At 35.6% G+C, this 19899-nt stretch overlaps 1 protein-coding gene across 3 annotated transcripts in view; it reads left to right on the top strand.

The window, feature by feature from the left end:
* The window catches only part of WWP1 (WW domain containing E3 ubiquitin protein ligase 1), a 112356-nt gene that overhangs the window by 85841 nt on the left and 6616 nt on the right, over nucleotides 1-19899 (top strand). For all 3 annotated transcript variants that reach the window (XM_032869089.1, XM_032869088.1, XM_032869090.1), the window contains 10 exons: nucleotides 65-140; nucleotides 247-318; nucleotides 2133-2221; nucleotides 5638-5797; nucleotides 8531-8664; nucleotides 8753-8893; nucleotides 11272-11392; nucleotides 16261-16365; nucleotides 19258-19354; nucleotides 19790-19862. In XM_032869089.1, the coding sequence (XP_032724980.1) occupies nucleotides 65-140; nucleotides 247-318; nucleotides 2133-2221; nucleotides 5638-5797; nucleotides 8531-8664; nucleotides 8753-8893; nucleotides 11272-11392; nucleotides 16261-16365; nucleotides 19258-19354; nucleotides 19790-19862 (1068 nt within the window). The remainder of the gene's footprint in view (nucleotides 1-64; nucleotides 141-246; nucleotides 319-2132; nucleotides 2222-5637; nucleotides 5798-8530; nucleotides 8665-8752; nucleotides 8894-11271; nucleotides 11393-16260; nucleotides 16366-19257; nucleotides 19355-19789; nucleotides 19863-19899) is intronic.

The following is a 19899-nucleotide window of genomic DNA, read 5'->3' as shown; positions in this document are numbered from 1 at the left end:
TACTGAATATTATATATCCAATTTTATTTCAGATTAATATATATATATTTTTTTTCTCCTTTAGAACTAAAGGTGGTCCACAGATTGCTTATGAACGCAGCTTTAGGTGGAAACTTGCTCACTTCCGTTATTTGTGCCAGGTACTACAGTGGTAAATAAATCTTATGTTCATAATCATTTAGTCTTATCTTTATACTTACCTTTACTACACCATACATGATATCGTGGTATTATTTTTGTTTTTAGTCTAATGCACTACCCAGTCATGTAAAGATCAATGTATCCCGGCAGACACTATTTGAAGATTCCTTCCAACAGGTAAGGAAGATTTTATCAGAATAAACAATTATATTCTATGTATATAAAGGGAGTTCGGGTTTAGAAATTTTAAACCATGACTGCCACTTACTGAGTGTCCCTTATAATAATAGTCATAATAAACCCCATCATGGAGCAAGTGATTGCCATATGTTTGGCACTGGCTTCTTAACAAGTATCATTTCATTTAATTCATCCTCACAACATTCCTTTGAGATAACTCTTACCATTAAGTCCATTTTAAATGAAGCTTAAACAGCTTCTGGAACAAGTTGACACATTCTGACAGTTACTTTTCTAAGACTTCATTAACTCAAACTTAAGTCTTGATAATACTACCAAATTAAAATTAAATCAGTATAGATAGTCTATTCCATTTAAGTATCCCTTCAGTAATCCTAATGTTCATTGATACCTCCTATAGGTTTCATTTTAAAGATTTTCACTTTAAAGATTATGATCCCAGAGAGACCTCGTTTGAGCCACACTAGTTAAGATGGGAGTCCCTGCTCACCTCCCTCATAGTCCCATTCTAGCCCTTTATGTATTCTTTTTAGTAACACGTAGCACTGCGTGACCCATTTTGTCTCCCTTACCAGAGCTCCCATGGGAACACCAGCCACTTCATTTACTGCTGTTATGCTCAGTATCTAGAATAGTGCCTTGCACATAGGAGGTATTCAGTAAACAATGGTGAATGAATTAAATGTAATGTGTCTGCCTTTCCTGAATCATCTGCAGAATATTTAAAGATAAAAAATCAAAATATTATCAGTTCTTTTTTTCTGATGTTGTGGAGAATTTTCCTAAGTCTTCTCATTCCCACCCGCCCCCACACACAAAGTATTACAATGATGAACTGAAAGTCCCTGTGTATACAAGTACACAGGGAGTTTTACATAAACAAGCCAAAATGAAATAGCGGCACTCAAAAATTAGAGATGTTCGAATTCTAACTTAACTTTACTAGCTGTTGGAATTTGGGCAAAATACGTAATACAGTTGTTATCAAAACTTTTTTGGTTTGAGTTTTAACAAATTCCTAGCTTGTTATAAGCTGTTTGAGCTTTCTTGTAGTAAGTGTATATCATCCAGATTCATGAAAGATTTTATTTTGCTTTGTTCTCTGGTGTGGGGAGAAGCATGGTCTGTTTGACAAGCGTGACTGCCTATGAGGCGAAGTCCTGCTGGTCAGCTCTGCTGTCACTCAGACATGGCGGTCTTGGCTTTGGTTTTGACATGTGTGGTGGAAGTAATCGTTATCCAGAAGTAAAGCCTGTTTGCTAGAATCCTACTGTAAGCTTTTAAGGATTATGAAAATTGGGTTTACATATCATATAAATCCTTTGGTTTAGCTGAGTTCCTTTAGTACTGAGAAATGGAATAGTGGTATAAGCAGGGCTCAAAACAAGCTCTTTTGCTTCTCATCAAATGTTGAAAAATTTGCAAATCACTTTTTATAAGATTTTGGTATAATTTGAGGAGCAACAGGGGAAGGGATATTTTATAAACTTAAAAGCTTTCTGTGTCACTCTTTCTCTCTTGCCACTAACCCAAAGTAGAACTACCATTTAATAGTAGAAGAGGGGAAAGAGATTTTAGAAGGTGAATTACAGAAAGCTTAATAGAGTAAGGTATAATATATCTACTAGTTCATGGAACACATCAGCTGATCTCGAGTTAAAGGCATTGTTGTATGAGATAAGGAAATGTATAATTTTGGAAATGCAGATGAAATTTAAATTGAATTGTTTTGGAAGAAGCTTATGCTGTGTATGAGTGTTTTAAGTATCCATGTTTTTGTTTTTAATTAGATTATGGCATTAAAACCCTATGACTTGAGAAGGCGATTATATGTAATATTTAGAGGAGAAGAAGGACTTGATTATGGTGGTCTAGCAAGGTAAAATAAAAAACACACATCTGCTTTGAAATAAGTATGTCTCCATTGTATGCAATGGATGTATTCTTGAGAACATACATTTTCTCAGTAGCAATCCAAAGTTATTTAAAAAAAAAAATATTAGTGCAATTCTAGAGGTAAGCATTACTATAACTATCGTGGTTATCCTATCCTATACATTTTCTGTGCATATATAAAAATTTGTATGTATGTGTAATATAATATTTGCTGGTTTTTTGAAACAAATGATCATACAATATGCACAATATAGCAACTTGATTTTATTGTTTTGTATTTCATGGACATCTTTTCATATCCTATATGGAGCTAATAATACTCCTTTATTTGATGGTGCCAATAATCTCTGTGTAATATTACGTTTTATGTAGATACCGTAATTAATGGATCAGCATACATAAGGTTGTTTCTGAATTTTTGCTATGTAACAGTGTTTTATGTTTGTGTTTTAATCCAGTCTCAGTCCTTTTGAGAATAGTTTTTCACATTCATTAAATACGTTGTTAACAGTAGAAAATGGGAAGCAATATGAGTGGGAAATCCTTTTAATTTTTAATTTTTTTAATGAATAACTATATAAAAATTTTTGCTTTGCCCAAATATAATTTGACAACAATTTGTTTTTTAGCAGAACACCCTCATTAAACCTTTTAAAAGAATTAAACCTTTTCATAGGAACAGATCTTTTTAAACTAATATTTCAGAGGTGTACAGAATTACAAAATCACAATTTCTGTATAGCAGGCAAAAAGAGATAGATGGGAGCATATTTGTGGAATTATCAGAGTTGGTTAATTAGCATATTTTCTTCGCTAGTCCATTATTAAGCTTATTCGAAAAGAAACACTACCTATCATATCACATCTATTGTGATTTATCTCAATTTCAGGAATGTTCAGATATTAAAAAGATCTACCTTAGAAATGAAATACAGTTTTATTTTTTACAGTGTCTGACTTTGTAACATTCGTATGTTTGTCTGTACTTAGAGTTACCTCAGCTGTTTGGGTTTAGTTTTATATTTTGAGGGTTTTAATGCATATATTCAGTTACTCGGTAACATGACTTTCTTATTCCCGAATTCTTAGTTTTGATTCATGTTTTCATGTTTTGATTTATTTAGGAGTTCACAAGGGTGATACACTCCTTTAGTTTTGCATGTTTGAAAATGTGTTTTCTGTTGCTTTTATATATAAACAGCTTCACTAGGTACAAATTTCTTATGCAACAGTAGTTTCTTGACTGCTCTGTAGACATTACTTCCCTGTCTTCTACCATTGAATGTTACAGCAGGTGAAGTAGAAGGCCAGCCCCTTGTAGGAAACTTTTTTTTTTTCCTTTGGATGCCCACACAGTCCTTTTCCTTGAAGTTCGTTAATTTCATTGGTGATTGTTTTATATCTTTTCTTAGGAACATATTAAGATCTTTCTTAACTTAAGGGAAATTTTCTTCTATTATGTCTTTGAATATTTTTTCTGTTCCATTTGTTCCATTTTTCTTCAGGAACATCAATCATGGGTATGTGGAATCTTCTTTGTCAGTCTTACATGTCTGTCATCTTTTCTCTGATTATTTTTATCTTTCTCTTCAGTTTTTTTTTATTTTCTCAAACCTGTCCTCATGTCACTGTATGCAGTACTACCCTACATTTTGTTGCTTCTAATGTGATTTTTCTTCATTAGTGGCTTTACTGTTTTCTTCATTTTCTTCTCTAGGCTCTGCTACATCATCTGTTGTCTCATAATTTTTTTTAACCTCTACTATCTCTTTAGTTTATTTGAGAGTACAGTAAAGGATATGCTGAAAGTGAACTCTTCCACTTCTTGTTATAATTTTTCTTTCTTTCCTTTCAATGTCAGGGTATATAGGTCAGATACCAAGTATAGGCTTTCTTCTTTTGAATATATTCAGTTTTCTCTGGGCTGCTGTTTGCTAAAAGTGATCTGCAGCAACTAGAAAGTTTATTTCTAGGTTTCTGTTTTGTTTTTGCGTCTGAACCCATTATCACAGATCTGTCCGTCCTTTCCCCTGGGGGCCTGTTTTAACCTGAGCCTTGTCACAGTGGGAAGTCACTTGGTTCAACTACTACTTTGGGACTGGATTTAGTTTTTGTGAATTGGTGTTTATCGTTTCTTAGTTGATTTTGTTTAGGAAAAGACTCTCTTCTCTACCAGTCAGGCAGTTTCTGAGATGGTATTTTTAAAGCTTTAGAAAAGCTTTTGTGAATGGGCTTCCAGGCCAGATTTAGTAATAATGGCTCCCATTGTGATTTTAAATTTTTTTCCATTATTTGACAGCATTAGAGAAAATCACCAGATTATGCTTAAGAATCAAGATTTCTGGCTTCTTTTTAAAAACCCTAGACCCACATTCCCACCTTCTCACATGGCATCAGTTGGCTGAATCTGCATAGCTGATTCAGCCCTGTGGGCGAGATACACTTTTTCACTCTGCACACCATGGCACTGTCATCTAAGGATGGTGATTATCTGCCTAGAAAGGATTCTTCCTTAATGGAGGGGACTGTGGCTAAGTAGAGAATGTGAAGCCCATACAGAGAAAGAAGCCATGTGTACTGATCACTATAAGCATTTGAGCTTGGAACCCTGCTTAGAAGAAATTACTATTGAAAGTCTTGCAGATTGGGCTTATTTTGTGATATGAATTACTCCTCTTTTATCTAGTTGGATTTCATTATTAGACTTTGCTAAATAACTTATTTGCTAAATAAGTTACAGAATGCTTATCACATTTAAAGATGCCATGTTTTTAGTTTTAGTTCCATTTGTAATTTGTTGGCAATAAAACTAAAACGGTTGCATAGCAGCAGTGCTGTGTATGTCAGTATCAGCAGCAGATACTTAACTAAAACCGACTGCAGGTAGATCCTAGAATGCCTATGATACAAAAAGGATACAAAAATGTATATGAAGACATGGCTTTTGCTTTTGAGGAGCTTTTAGTCTCGTTGATGGGCAGGTCTTGTGCAGGAAAATGAGTAATATTGTGATTGTTATCACAGTACCACAAAGCGTTCAGTGATTGATACAAACAAATATGATGAAAGTGGGATGAGTCTCAGTTGGACTGAAAGCAAAAGTGGGACCTACCGAGGCTGAGTTGACACTGAGGAGACATACCCAAGCAAAAGTGTGGCAGAGAAATAAGCCTGTTACCTGTGAGTAGCACCAAGTTTGTAGTTGGGTATCACAGGAACTGCAGGTAACTGAGTAGAGGGCCAGATCTTAGGAGGACTTAACTGGAGGGCTAAGGAATTGGTCGGCAGAGTTACGAAAGGCTGTTGAGCAGAGAGATGATGTGTGTATGGGTGTATTTAAGATTTGTTTTTAAATTCATGTATGTATGAATGCTAAAAAATAATACTACTTTCTTTTAGAGAATGGTTTTTCTTGCTTTCACATGAAGTTTTGAACCCCATGTATTGCTTATTTGAGTATGCTGGCAAGAACAACTATTGTCTTCAAATAAATCCAGCATCAACCATTAACCCAGACCATCTTTCATACTTCTGTTTTATTGGTCGCTTTATTGCTATGGTAAGTTCTTATTTTCTTCTATTTATTTATTCATTTACTTATTTAAACTTATTTCAGAAGTATTTTGGAGTGGACTTAATGATCCATGTTATCCTTGGTTATGTGTATTCACACATTCTGTTACCAAGGAAGTTTGTAGAAAGGAGAGTACCATATTTTTGGAGTACCTGTATGAAATCAAGATTAGGAATACAAGGATTATCAATGCAGCCACTTAGTCTTTAAAAGTCCTTTTATTTTATAAATTAAAGTTTAATTATGGTGTGACTACTTCTGAATAAAGAGAAAATCTGAGTTGTATTAACAATTGCACTTGACTGATGTTTTGGGAGTTCTTAGAGCTTTGCAGAAACTCTTGTGGGACTCTTGTCTTTTCAGAAATGTTGTATTTGTACTTTCTGTCTATTCACTTAGCAAATATTTATTAAGCATCGACTATGGTATCATTGTATGACAGAGATGAGACCATGATAAAAAGACACAGTCCCTGCTCTCAGGGATCTAAATTCTATCAGAGGGAGACAGAATAACACATAAATATGTGCTGAGGGAAAAGGAATGTTGCTTTTTTATATGGCATGATTAGAGATGGACTCTTGGGGGGGTAACACATGAACAGAAATGTGAAAGCAAGGGATTGAATGATGCATATATCTTGGAGAATAACATTCTAGACATAAAGGAACAGGAAAAAAAAAAAGGTTCCAGTGTGGAATTATATTTTTCTTTTTGTTTTTTTTTTTTTTTTTAAAGACTTTATTTATTTATTTGACAGCACAAGTAGGCCGAGTGGCAGGCAGAGGCAGAGGGAGAGGGAGAAGGAGGGTCTCCACTGAGCAGGGAGCCTGGTGGGGACTTGATCCCAGGATTCTGGGATCATGACCTGAGCTGAAGGCAGCCACTTAATGACTGAGAATTATATTTTTGATTGAAAAATGGCATGTGTAGAACAGAGTATATGAGAGAGAATTTGGTGGGAGATGGGGTTGAAAGGTACTGTGTGGGACTTCTGGAAATTCACAAAAGGGTTTAGAGCAGGGAATGTCATGAGAATAAAACATTTACATGCAGATAATGATAAGAAAGAATTTGATGAAGTCAAAGGGATAGGGAATATGGGAGCAGTGACAATGAGTAGGAGAGATGAAGAGATCTGTGTGGCACACATAGAAGTATGAGATAATAGAGTATATAGATTCAGATGCTAGTAGTGAGCAGATGTGATGGAACACAAAAATTCTCTTCTGGTGGCTTCTGTTTCCTCAGTGATATAGAAAGCAAGATCATTAGCTCAGAGTGAAGAGTAGGGAAAAGTATGTGAGGAATAATAGTCACCTGGGAGAGAGTACAGTGGGGAAATACAGTTATCAGGCAGCAGTAAGTTCCTGCTGGAGGTTGTTGGTCATGAACTAGTCAGGATGGTTGTGTATGCATTTCTAGCATGTTCCAATACCCAGGCATAGGCATGCAGTAGGTTAAGGGTTGTGTTTACCTGGGCTTTGGATTTTGCCAGAATTTCTTTGAGGAGAGGCTGGGTTTGAAGGTATACACTGGAATAATTTTAGTGATTTGATGCTGGAATCAAAACTGAATAAGGAGAGAATAACTTTGTTGAGAAGCTGAGAGATAGTGATAAGGTTGCATGTATTGTTTAGATCCAAGGGGGATCAGAAATTGCAAATATCACTGCAAAAGGCAGTAAGCTAGGAAATTAGGTGTTGGTTGAAATTGAGTTTGTGAAAGAATGCTGTTATTGCTAGTAACAGTATCTGATGTCAAAAATGTTTAGCTAAGTGAAAGACTAAGGTTACTGAAAGGACTAAAAAGGGTATTAAGCAAATCATCATTGTAGATACTGAAATGTCTAAAATTATGATGGTGGTGTAGAACACAGCATTGAGGGAGTAATAAGGAGAAACTCAGAGATCTAGGGTTGGTGGCAGCAAAGTGGGTGCAGGGATGTGGCTATGAGCCACTCATGGAAGTATGAAGCTATGAGCTTTAAGATGGGCAGATTTGGGGAGAAGGAATTAGTAATGAGCAACACCTGCCCTACTTCCAGGGCTGTTGACATGAGGGGGATGGGAGAGAAACAGCACCCCTGTGGGAGGACTTGGGGTGGAAGCAAAGATGTTTGTTAAATCAAGATGCTAAAGTATCTTCGGGGAAGGAGTATGTGGGGGATTTTGTTAATGATGGATCACGAGCTTTAGAAGGCAAGCATAGAGATGGTTTTGGGAGTTAGGGAGGTGTGAGAAATGGAATTGGATATTGAGATGGATGGGCAGTTGGTGGTGAGAGTCGGGGTGTGAGGGGATCTGGTGCTTCCTGTGTTGGCTGTTGTGAGCAGGAGGAAGGCAGATGAGGTCAGTCTTGCCAGGTGCATGCACAGGAGCCCTGAGGCTCCATCTGTATTTCTGCATCCATTTAGGCTAATTTAATTTATAAAACATACTAGAAAGAGTGCGGTTTTGGTACTGTTCTTTTACCATTCTCGTTGACAGTTATTGATAGGACATGATAGAGTTAAGTGTTTGAAGTCATATAACTCTGTAATTTGTGCTTCATACTTCGCATTTTACATAATATTTTGGTTTTCATGATTTATCCTGGTTACTTTTATTAAGTGCTTATTTTGGCCTGTGAAGCCTCATGATTTCTGTTATTGTGCTCTGAATAAGAAAAATACTGTTTTATAAATTTTTAAGCAAAATTTTTTATTTCTCTTGGCAGGCACTCTTTCATGGGAAGTTTATTGATACTGGTTTCTCTTTACCATTCTACAAGCGTATGCTAAGTAAAAAATTGACTATTAAGGATTTGGAATCTATTGATACTGAATTTTACAACTCCCTTATCTGGATAAGGTTTGAAGATTTATCTTTCAATAACACATTTTCTTGAAGTCAGTTTAGATACCATGTTAATCAGTTGATATACATTTGTATCACCCAGAGATAACAACATTGAAGAATGTGGCTTAGAAATGTACTTTTCTGTTGACATGGAAATTTTGGGAAAGGTTACTTCGCATGACCTGAAGTTAGGAGGTTCCAATATCCTGGTGACTGAGGAGAACAAAGATGAATATATCGGGTAAGGTGATACACCTGATTGACCTTAATCTCTAGAGCTTCTGGAGTATGTCAGAACTAACTCCTCTATCTGTGCCTTTAATTTGACCCCATGTTCACTCCTCTGGGAAGCTGTTGCACGTTCATTCCTCCTTCCGTTTATCCTTTTTTGTCAATGGCTCTCTACTCTGACAGGACTCAAAAATTCAAATGTACTAGAATAACTTCTTTGCCTTATTTAAGTTCTTCTCGACAGTATCAGTGTTCTTGAAATAAGACAGTATGGTGACCTTCACTCTCTCACTTCTGCTTGCTCTAAGCATTCTCACCTTTGTCCAGATCAAAATTTATGGAACTGTGGGGCTAAAAAGGGCTTTGCAAAGACTGTGCAGTTTCTTTATTTCTAAATGAAGCACCCAGGGTGCTCTGTCAGGTAGTAGCGAAGCCCATTCCTCAGCCAGCCTGTGCCCAGCAGGCTGATGCTCAGTTGCTCTTCCAGCTCACTTTTCCTCTTTAACTTAGTCTTTTCACAGTACCTGCCACAGCCTCTGTCTTGAAACTCTTTGTTCCCTTGAATTCCATGATCCTGCACCATATGGATTTTCTTCACTTATTGTGTAATGATGGTTATCTAAATCTCCATTTCCTAAATGTGCTCTAGTATAAGAGTGATCAAAAACTAACCACAATCAAGATGGGATGATCAGAATCGTTTCTGGAAGGCTTATTCTGGTATCTTTGTGGAGGACAAACTGGGAGGGATAAATGAATGAATGGAAGAAGTACTCAGAGATCAGAACACAGAGGCTCTTTCATTCTCCTAGAAATTGAGTATTGTAGGCCTGAAACAAGATACTGTAGAGATGAAAGTGAGGGAATGGAGTTTTGAGGATATTACAGGAATAGAATAGTTCAGATTCCATGACCAATTACATGTAGTAGGGAAAATACCAGCAAATGAAGTATTTGAGGTTTCTGGATTGGTTAATAGTTGCATGTTTTAGCAGGATGTCCAAGGAGAGAGGACTTTAATATCTTAGGAGGAAAGCAGGATTTGGGAATTTAAGATTTACTGGCTTTTCTCTGATAGTTAAAACAGGTAATTGATGATAGCATCTTCAGGTAGTAAATAGTGAGAAAAGAAGGCAGAGATCTCAGTGATAAACATTTCTGGAATAGTGAAACCGGTAAAGAAAACAAAGGAGTAGCCAAAGTTAGATCAGATCAGGAATGGTGATACTGACCAAAGAAGAACTACATGAGGCTTGGGAATGCTGATGCCCAGTGTTCAGGAAGTTCATGTGATGGGAGTAATTTTGAAGAGGGCATCTCGACAATTTAGAGCTCTTTGGTGACATTTATGAAGAAAGTTGTTTTGTTTTTCCCCCTGGGAAAGATGTTGAAAGTCCCAGACCATTACAGTGGTTTAAAATTTGGGTGAACAGGAGGTTGTAAGTGGAGGCAGTGACATATAGAGTACTCTTTTAATTGGAGTGGTGGTAAAGAGAGGAGAGAGAATAATTAAAAAGAAATACTGGGTTGAAGGAAGGGTTTTGGAAAATAATAGTCTGAGCACCTATGTGGGTAAATGGGAAGAGGGGTAGAGTTGAGGACATGGGCAAAAGAGGACGAGTACTTGATAAATAACAGTTGTGGAGGCGGCAAGGATGAAAGGTTTGCCTTAGCAGAGAAGATGACCCAAGAAGCAGAGGAATGTGGATAAATTGCCTTTCTTTTATCTGCTGGTTATCGCTGGCTTCTCATCAGTAGCCTGTGCTGTTCCTCTCAGGGACCTCCAGACCCATTTACTACTATCAGTGAGAGGCCCCTTGTGGAGGTTCTGCGTTGTCATACAGATTCTCTTCCTTATTGCTTCATTACATTTCCCTCCTCGACCTCTGCTTTTTATGTCTCCTCAGAATGTTTTATTTTCATCTTCTTTTTTCTGTTCTGTTAGGAAATCTTCATGTTTTCTCTAATAAAATGAGCATGTAGAGAACCAGTTCTCCAGCTTCAGACATTCTCAGGTCTTCCTTGGTGATGGAATGAGAACCTGTTGAGTGACTGTAGCCTTTCCCTTACTGTGTCAGCACACACTATTTGGGATTATTTGCTTACACACGTACAGGAAATAAGTGCTCAAATGTGGCTGTTTCACTGACAAAAAACTTCCTATTTTGAAGAGCATCCTTTTTAGCTACTGATGTGCTGGAACTGATTTCCTCATGGGGAAGCATGTGTTAACTCTTAAAACTACTTACATACACAACATCAACATATATATGTATTGTGTTATATATATATATACTTGGAAAAAGAAGGAATTTCAGAAGTACTTGGGTGCTTCTAAGCTTTCACCTCTCATGACAAATTATATTTAAATAACATTTTTATTTGCAGTTTAATGACAGAGTGGCGTTTTTCTCGAGGAGTGCAGGAACAGACCAAAGCCTTCCTTGATGGTTTCAATGAAGTCGTCCCTCTTCAATGGCTGCAGTACTTTGATGAGAAAGAATTAGAGGTGAGGCTTTTTTATTATGCTATTTAGGAAATGTTACTGGGAGGATGAACTGTTTTTGTGCTTCTACAGGAGGATGTCCACACATTTTTAAATGATGTGGCATAGTCTTGAATCCTCTTATTCATGCCAGTGTTCAGGGGGGATTGAAATCCTAGCATGGGGTGATGGTCTTAAGTTCTCTTAATCATAATGATGTCATGGGTACAAAACACTAATCAGTGCCTGTTGTTAGGGAGCCTAAAGAGTGTTACCTTATTAATAACTTGAGGAACTTACTGAAATTCTGGTTTTCTGATGAGTAGCCCCAAAGATTGTTTCTTTAGGTCATAAGTTCTTAGTGGTCTTAATTGTGTTTAGACTTTTTAGAAGTATATCAGAAACTCTTTTCTGGGGGATGGGAGAGAGTAAAATACACATAACAGAATTTACCATTTTGAACATTTGTAAGTGTACAGTTCTGTAATATTAAGATTACTCACATTATTGTGCAGCCAGTCTTAAGGATTTTCATTTTGCAAAACTGCCACTCTATATCCATTAAGCAACTCCCCTTTTGTCCTTCCCTGGCCCCATCATTCTACTTACTATGAGTTTGACTACTGTTGATAATCTGTAAGTGACCTCGTGCAGTATTCAGCTTACTGTGACTGGCTCATTTCACTTAATGTCATCATAGTTTATCCATACTGTAGCATGTGTAAGAATTTCTTTCCTTTTTAGGGCTGAGTAGTATTCCATTATATGTATATACCACATTTTGTTTATCCACTCATCAGTCACTGGATATTTGGTTTGCATCTACCTTTTGGTTATTGTGAATAATACTGCTATGAACATGGATATTTTACATATCTCTTAGAGACTGTTCTCAGTTGTTTGGGGTATATACCCAGGAGTGGTATTGTTGGATCATAAAGTAATTCTGTATTTATTCTAGGAACTACCCCTGTTACCTACGGTGGCTATACCATATATTGCATTCCTACCAAAAGTGTGCAAGGATTCCAATTTTTGCACATCTTTGCCCACACTTGTTATTTTCTGCTTTGCTTTGTTACAGTAGCCAACCCTCATGGATGTAAGGTGATAACCCCATTGTAGTTTTGATTCGTATTTCTCTAATGATTAGTTATAGTGAATTCTTTAAGTCTTCTTTTGCCATATAGATTAGAACATAGGCAGGGCTGTTAGGGTATTCCTTGGTATTCTCTGCCTCCTTTGGATGCAATATCTTAACTTTAGCCATCTTCAGTTCTCTGTTAAGAAACTTGGTTTGTTCATAACACTCAAATGTGCATATGAAAAATTAGCATTACATATTATATACAGTAATATTCCTATATAGAAACTAGCCTTCTGGAAACCGGCAAGTACATGAAAATCAGGACTGAGACTGGATGATGATGTAGACTCTGTAAATCTGGTTAATGAACGTCTCTTTCTGTTAATAGCTTGACTGTAAGATTAGCAGAAACACATCAGAAGAATAAAATGGAAGATATTTTTTAGAGTACTATTCATCTTTTTTTAATCACAGAATTAAGAATCTGAAGAAAATAATTTTTGTCTTTAAAATGCATATACGTAAAATATTCCATACACCCATTAAAAGCTCCTATTTTAGAGGCCCACCTAGTTAAAGAGCAACGTCATGGCCAGAGTCCAACATTAGAGCACAGATGAAACTAAGACAGTAGACGTAAAAGGATATAAATAGGCGCATACTTTTATATAGCCTTTGGTAGAGTTTACAGTTGCCTCACACATAACCCTGTAAAATAGTTGGGCCATATGATAATTTCCTTTAACACATAAAGAAACTAAAGCTCTTATAGGTTACTGATCTGGCGTTAGCTCATAGTACAGAGCTGTGAGAAAATATGGATGTTTTTGTTGTTTTGCTTTATGTTGATTGTTATTCCTAGTCTATTGCTCTTTTACTTCCAGTCATCATCTCTCTTAACCATGAAAAATACCACAGTAATGGACATGCATATCATTACTCCAAATAATGGTTATCATAGTTTTGGCTCTTTACAAGTTAAAATCTGTTTAAACTGAGAAGATGTAACAATCATTCTTTGTAAAAACTCTTATCACACTAGGACTAGAAGGTAACTTTCTCATTTTGTTAAAGGGCATCAACAAAAAAAGATACACACTGACATCACTCTAATTGGTGACACCATGAATATTTCATATTGAGGTTGGGAAGAGGGCAACTTAACCCCATCCTTTATATTCCCCATTGTACCAGACGGCCCAGCCAGTGCAGTGAGACAATAGTAGAAATAAAAAGCATAGAGACTGGAAAGGAGTAAAAAGTGGCCTTTATTCATGGATGATAACATGATTGTCAACCTAGAAAATCCTAACAAACCTACCAAAAAAAAAAAAACAAAAAACAAACAAAACCACCTACTAGAAATAACAGTGAATTTAGCAAGAGTACAGAATAGAAGGCCAGTAATTTAAAAATCAAGTATATCTTCTGTGTACCAGCAACACTTGGAAATTGAAATCTTAAAGTTTTATGTAATAAAGTATCCAAAAAATAAACAAGTTTAAACAAGAGCATGCAAGAGCTCTATACCTAAAAACACAAAACATTGTTCAGAAAAATTAAAGATGACTTTAATAATGAAGAAATACATGTTATGTACTATAAGACTCAATATTACAAAATGTCACTTCTCTCCAAATTGATCTGTATGTTCAGTGCAATCACAGTCAGCATCCTGGAAGAATTTTTTGTAATAATTGATAGGCTGATTCTAAAATTACAAGGAAATACGAAGGTGTTAGATAAGCTGATTTTTTTTTTTTTAAATTTGTCAGAGAGAGGGTGCACACAGATAGAGGGAGTAGCAGACAGAGAAGCAGGCTCCCTGCTGAGCATGGATTCTCATTGCAGCACTCAGTCCCAGAACCCTGAGATCATGACTTGAGTGGAAGGAGACGCTTAACCAACTGAGCCACTCAGGCATTCCACAATTAATTTTGAAAAAGGATAGACTTGGGGGATTTCACTATCTGATTTCAAAAATTGTTATTAAGCCACAGTAATTGAGATAATGTATTTTTGAAAGGATACACAAATACATCAGTGGAACACTGAGAGAATCCAGAAATAGACCCACATATATATTTATCATATGTGGGTGTATGATTTTCAACACAAATGCTAATTTTTTTTTTTAGTGGAGAAAGAGAAAATCTTTTAAACAAATGCTTCTGGATCAACTAGCTGTCTATATATTGGAAAATTCCCCTTGACCCCCAATTTTAGCCCATGGAAGAAAGACTCTTTCTAAAGATAGATTTATTTATTTATTTACTTATTTGACAGACAGACACACATATATATATATAGTGAGGGAGGGAACACTAGCAGGGGAAGTAGGAGAGGGAGAAGCAGGCTTCCCGCTGAGCATGCAGCTCAATTCAGGGCTCCATCCCAGGATCCCGGGATCATGACCTGAGTCAAAGGCAGATGCCTAACGACTGAGCCACCCAGTCGCCCCAGAAAGATTAATTTAAAACATAAATGTAAATATTAAATATGAAAGCTGAAAAAAAAGGAGAAAAATCTTAGTATGGGCAGAAGTTTCTTGGGAAGAACACAAAACAATTAGCCACACATTATATTACATATATTATTACATTAAACATTGAGAGGAATTAAGTATTAGATTTCATTACAAATTAGTTATTTCATATAGTTTTATTTTTATATATTTCATATATAATATGTATCATATATAATTATTGCATATTTTAGATTTATAGATTTTATTTTATATAAAAATTTTGTATATAATATATATTCATTATATTACTATATATTTCATATATATAATATATGTAAAAACTTACAACTCAGTAAAAAGATAAAAATTTTCTGGACTGGTCAAAGACTCATTTCACAAAGGAACCAATGATTACAAGTAAACATATGAAACATACTCATTTGTTATCAGTGAAATGCGGTTTAAAACTAAGTGAAATACCACTTGGGGATGTTGGAAGTTTCATATAATGCTAAACATATATATCAGCCTCTTATGCCCTAGCAGTTCTACTATTAGGTATTTACTCAAGTGAAGTAAAACACATATATTCATATGTATGTACATACATATACATACATACATACATACATACATATATTAGAGCCAAAGATGAAGATGGTGTTTTTGACTGCAAAAAGGGACCTAATGGGTATATTCTGCATCTTATATCTTTATTGTGGTGGTGGTTAAATAGGTGTATGTATCTGTCAAAATGCATCTAACTCTACTTAAAACACCTGCATGTTATTGCATATAAATTGTAGCTCAAAGTTAATGAGAAAGGAAATAAGTATCAGACTGTCTCATTATGCTGAAAATAGCTTTCATTCCATATGTAATACACTGGGCTTATTTGAAAATTTTACATAGACTATTTTATTCCCAAAGCCTGGAAAAATTATTTTTAACTTTAAATAGAGAAGGTAGCATAGATTAAAAAGAAAAAAAGAACCAGATATTTAAGTTTATAACTTAACAATAATTTGGACACCTAATTTGTTTTTTTTTTTTTGTAAGAGATTTTTTTTAGCATAGCTAATGTTTTTCTTGAAGAACAATAACTTTAAATGCTTTCAGTGTGAGTTCAGTAAACATGGAAAAGATAAAGTATACCAAAGAATCCTTACTCTAAATTGCTACAGATTTTGTTGGACCTGCTTACTGTGATCATTAGTTGTTGTGCACCTAGTTGCACATAATTAGGCATGTGCCTCGGCATTCATTAGAAAGTCAGAGTCATTCAGTTACTCTCTTCACTAACTGTGTACTTGATCTGCTACTGTGCTCATTTCCCAGGTGATGTTGTGTGGCATGCAGGAGGTTGACTTGGCAGATTGGCAGAGAAATACTGTGTATCGACATTATACAAGAAACAGCAAGCAAATCATTTGGTTTTGGCAGGTATTTGCTTTTATCTTTTTGAAACAAAGGGTTCAAAGAAAATGTTTTCTCATGAGACAGTGGTTTAAAAAACAGTTCATTTTTTAAACTGAAACTGCCTTTGGACAGGGTTTCTAGTCTCTGAATTATAAATCAGAAGTTGAATATGTGAACATTTGTTAAAGGAATTTCCATTGCTTATTTTGTTTTCTCAATTGGGAGAATGAATGACAGAATCTTCTTTAAGTAGTAGTTCAGTGGTAATACTTGTAGGTATAGCATATTTCTTCTAATAGTATCAAAGTATTCTATAAATTCTAGTTAATTGTGGAAGTACATGAGGAAGTACGTGGACTCCAGTGTGGGGCTTAAACTTACCATTGGCCCTGAGATCAAGACTTGAGCTGAGATCGAAAGTGGAGTCACCCAGGCCTCCCAGTAGTATGTTTTTTTAATGAGAAAGTCAGTGCAGTTACTTGAAGGCGATAATACGCTAAAGAATTAGAATAATCTAGAGGATAATGCCCAAGAATTACTTATTTTTTTCTTTCTCTCCCTTACTCCCTTTCTCTTTTGTTGGTATTTTAGCTTAAACTATAATAGGGTGGTCTCATCCAAGTTTTGCATACTAATCCTGAAGCACACTTTATTAGATTTTGCATTTTGTGTGTTAAAGAATTTTAAAATCTCTAGGCCAGGGATATTCTTCACAAAAATCCGCTAATTAAGACTCATTAGAGCAATTCAGTGACTGAACTTCAGGCTTATATATGCTAAACTTTCATTTTCAAGTGAAATCTAAGCCTGGGATTTTATTACTAGAGAAGGACTTTTCCAGAAATGGAATCTTTTCGTAAGACACTTCTGCAAATTTATCTTATAGATATACTTCAACATATGCAAAATGTCACATACTAGATAGAGTACTTTTTGTACCATTAATGGTATACTAACAGAGACTTCAAATACCTAAATGTCGACTGGGAGGGGACTGAGTAAATAAATTATAATATACCTGTTCTATAATTCTGAACCTTGTAATCATTCTTTTACTTTAATGCAAATTAACAAAAATATTGGAGAATGAGATGTTTCTATACAATTTAAAGGGAAAAGAAAGGTGTGCATATAATGTGCCATTATATATTCAAAGTATATGCTAGAATAGTTGACCCTTGAGGGTTTGAAATATGCCAGTGTACTTATATGTTGATTTTTTTTTTTTGTACAGCACAGTAAGTGTGTTTTCCTTAGGATTTTCTTAGTAAATTTTCCTCTAGCTTATTTTATTTTAAGAATATAGTATATACTATATATATATATGTGTGTGTTGTTTATGTTATCAGCAAGGCTTCCAGTCAACAATAGGCCATTAATTAAATTTTGGGGAGTCAAAAGTTGTATGTGGGTTTTCCAAAGATTGCAGCTGCACCCGAGGTCAGCTCCTCTAATCCCTGTGTTGTTCAAAGTCAAGTGTATATGAATACATTATCTCTGAAAAGGTAGAGAAAAAACTGGCCACGAGGCATGAAAGCTGCTCTTGATGCTGTTTACCTTTTACCTTTGAATTCTGTACTGTGTACTATGTGTATCTGTTACCTGTTATAAATAAACAAGGAGCGACTGGCTGGCTCAGTGGGTAGAGCATGTGACTCTTGATCTCAGGGTCATGAGTTTAAGCCCCACGCTGGGCATAGAGCTTGCAAAAAAAAATAATAAATGAATAAAAAATGAAAAAGTAGGACTAGATCCATATTCAGGCCTAAAATATCTGAATTGCATCACATACAGAATGCATGCAGGTGTCTACAATTTTCCTTTCTAGGCTCTTTACTAGCTTTTTCACTCCTTCATGTTCCCTGACTTTCCCTTTGGACATCTGTATCTGTGAACCTGAGGAGCTTGAGCTTAGGGTCGTGTAAATCCAAGTGAATAGTTGTGTTTTCCAGATCAGGTTTGTTTTAGGAGAAGGGTTGGTTTAGCCAGATGTGGTAATAAGCTTTGTTTCTTGTGTCTAGATTCAGTGTGTACCTCAGCACAGTTCTATACAGAAATGTTTTGGATCATCATTAGCACTTGTTGTCTTATCCTTAAATTATATTTTTACTTTTTATAATTTTTATTTTTTAAGATACATTTCTACTCAGACTGGCCCATAAATTCACTTGTCTTCTATTACAAGATACTCAGACCAATTCAATCTGTATTCCACTACATTACACATTTATGTCACTCTTTGAAAAGATAGTAAATTTACCAAGTATTTTAACAAAATGCATCGTTTAAGTTTCCAAGTACAAAGAATCCAGAGAATTGAGGAAATAGCATTTGGTGGGAGAAAATGCCACAGACTATTGAGAATGGCAGTTGGGGAAGTGTTCGTTTTTGGTAACCTATCGGAGAGGAGGGTAGTTGACCCAGGTCAGGATTAATGGGCCAGAGCTCGATGAGACTGGAGTTCAGATGTTCTGCCACTTACTAGCAGTTTGAGAAAGACAAAGTTTTATCTCTTGAGGCCTCTGTTTGCTTATTTATACAGTAGGGATGCTAATGATCGATCTCCAAATAGTACTGCAAGTGCTAAACACACAAAAAGCATAGGTACAGAGCTGGGCAGGAGCCCCAAATAGCTGGTAAGCTATAATATGATAGCTGATCAACATCTGTTACCTTTTAGTGGTATGACCTTTTGAACCTCCCACTTTCCTCTCCATAAGATGGATGTAAAACTAATAGTAGTGGATAACCAGTGCTATACTTGTGAGGATTAACTGAAGATTCATAGTGTACTTAACATATGCCTAACCTTAATAAATTCTCGAAGAAATTTAAGACTAATTTAAGTGTCTACTATTTTAAGTACTAGAAATAATTTAGTATTTATATTAAAGTAAGTTTGATTTTGTTACACAGTTTGTGAAGGAGACAGACAATGAAGTAAGGATGCGACTATTACAGTTTGTCACTGGAACCTGCCGTTTACCTCTAGGAGGATTTGCTGAGCTCATGGGTAAATGCAATTTTACTGCAGTTTCTCTGTAGATAATTTTGTGATAATAATGGCTTTAGACACACAATAGACTTGAATTTAAGGATATTCATCTTGGCTTTCTATAGGGTATCTACCAGAAGAAAGACTACTTAATGGTTATTATCAACTACATTTATAAGACAAAAATGGAAGCTGCTTACCTAGTCTGGTTGGCCATTGCTTTGCTCCTTAGGGTGATTGTGAAGGGAGCAAAATTCTTTAGAGCTACTTCTCTTTCCCCTGATTTCTTATTGCTGGATTTCTGCAGCATTAAGAAGCTTCTCTAGACAGAAGTGATTTACATTGTATTCTGTATTAGTCATAGGATTATGTGACATATTGTGTTATATACTTGTTGTCAAAACCAAAAACATTAAAGAACCAGATAAATTCTGTCTTATTTTCCTGGTTTAGGAAGTAATGGGCCTCAAAAATTTTGCATTGAAAAAGTTGGCAAAGACACTTGGTTACCAAGAAGCCACACATGGTAAGTTCATGAATCCTAAATAGGAAGGCGAAGGCCA

This window comes from Lontra canadensis, unplaced genomic scaffold (assembly GCF_010015895.1).
Source record: "Lontra canadensis isolate GAN:19392208 unplaced genomic scaffold, GSC_riverotter_1.0 scaffold37, whole genome shotgun sequence".
NCBI classification, from domain to species: domain Eukaryota; kingdom Metazoa; phylum Chordata; class Mammalia; order Carnivora; family Mustelidae; genus Lontra; species Lontra canadensis.
Note: the sequence above shows the minus strand (reverse complement) of the source record. Positions and strands in the feature narration are given on the sequence as shown.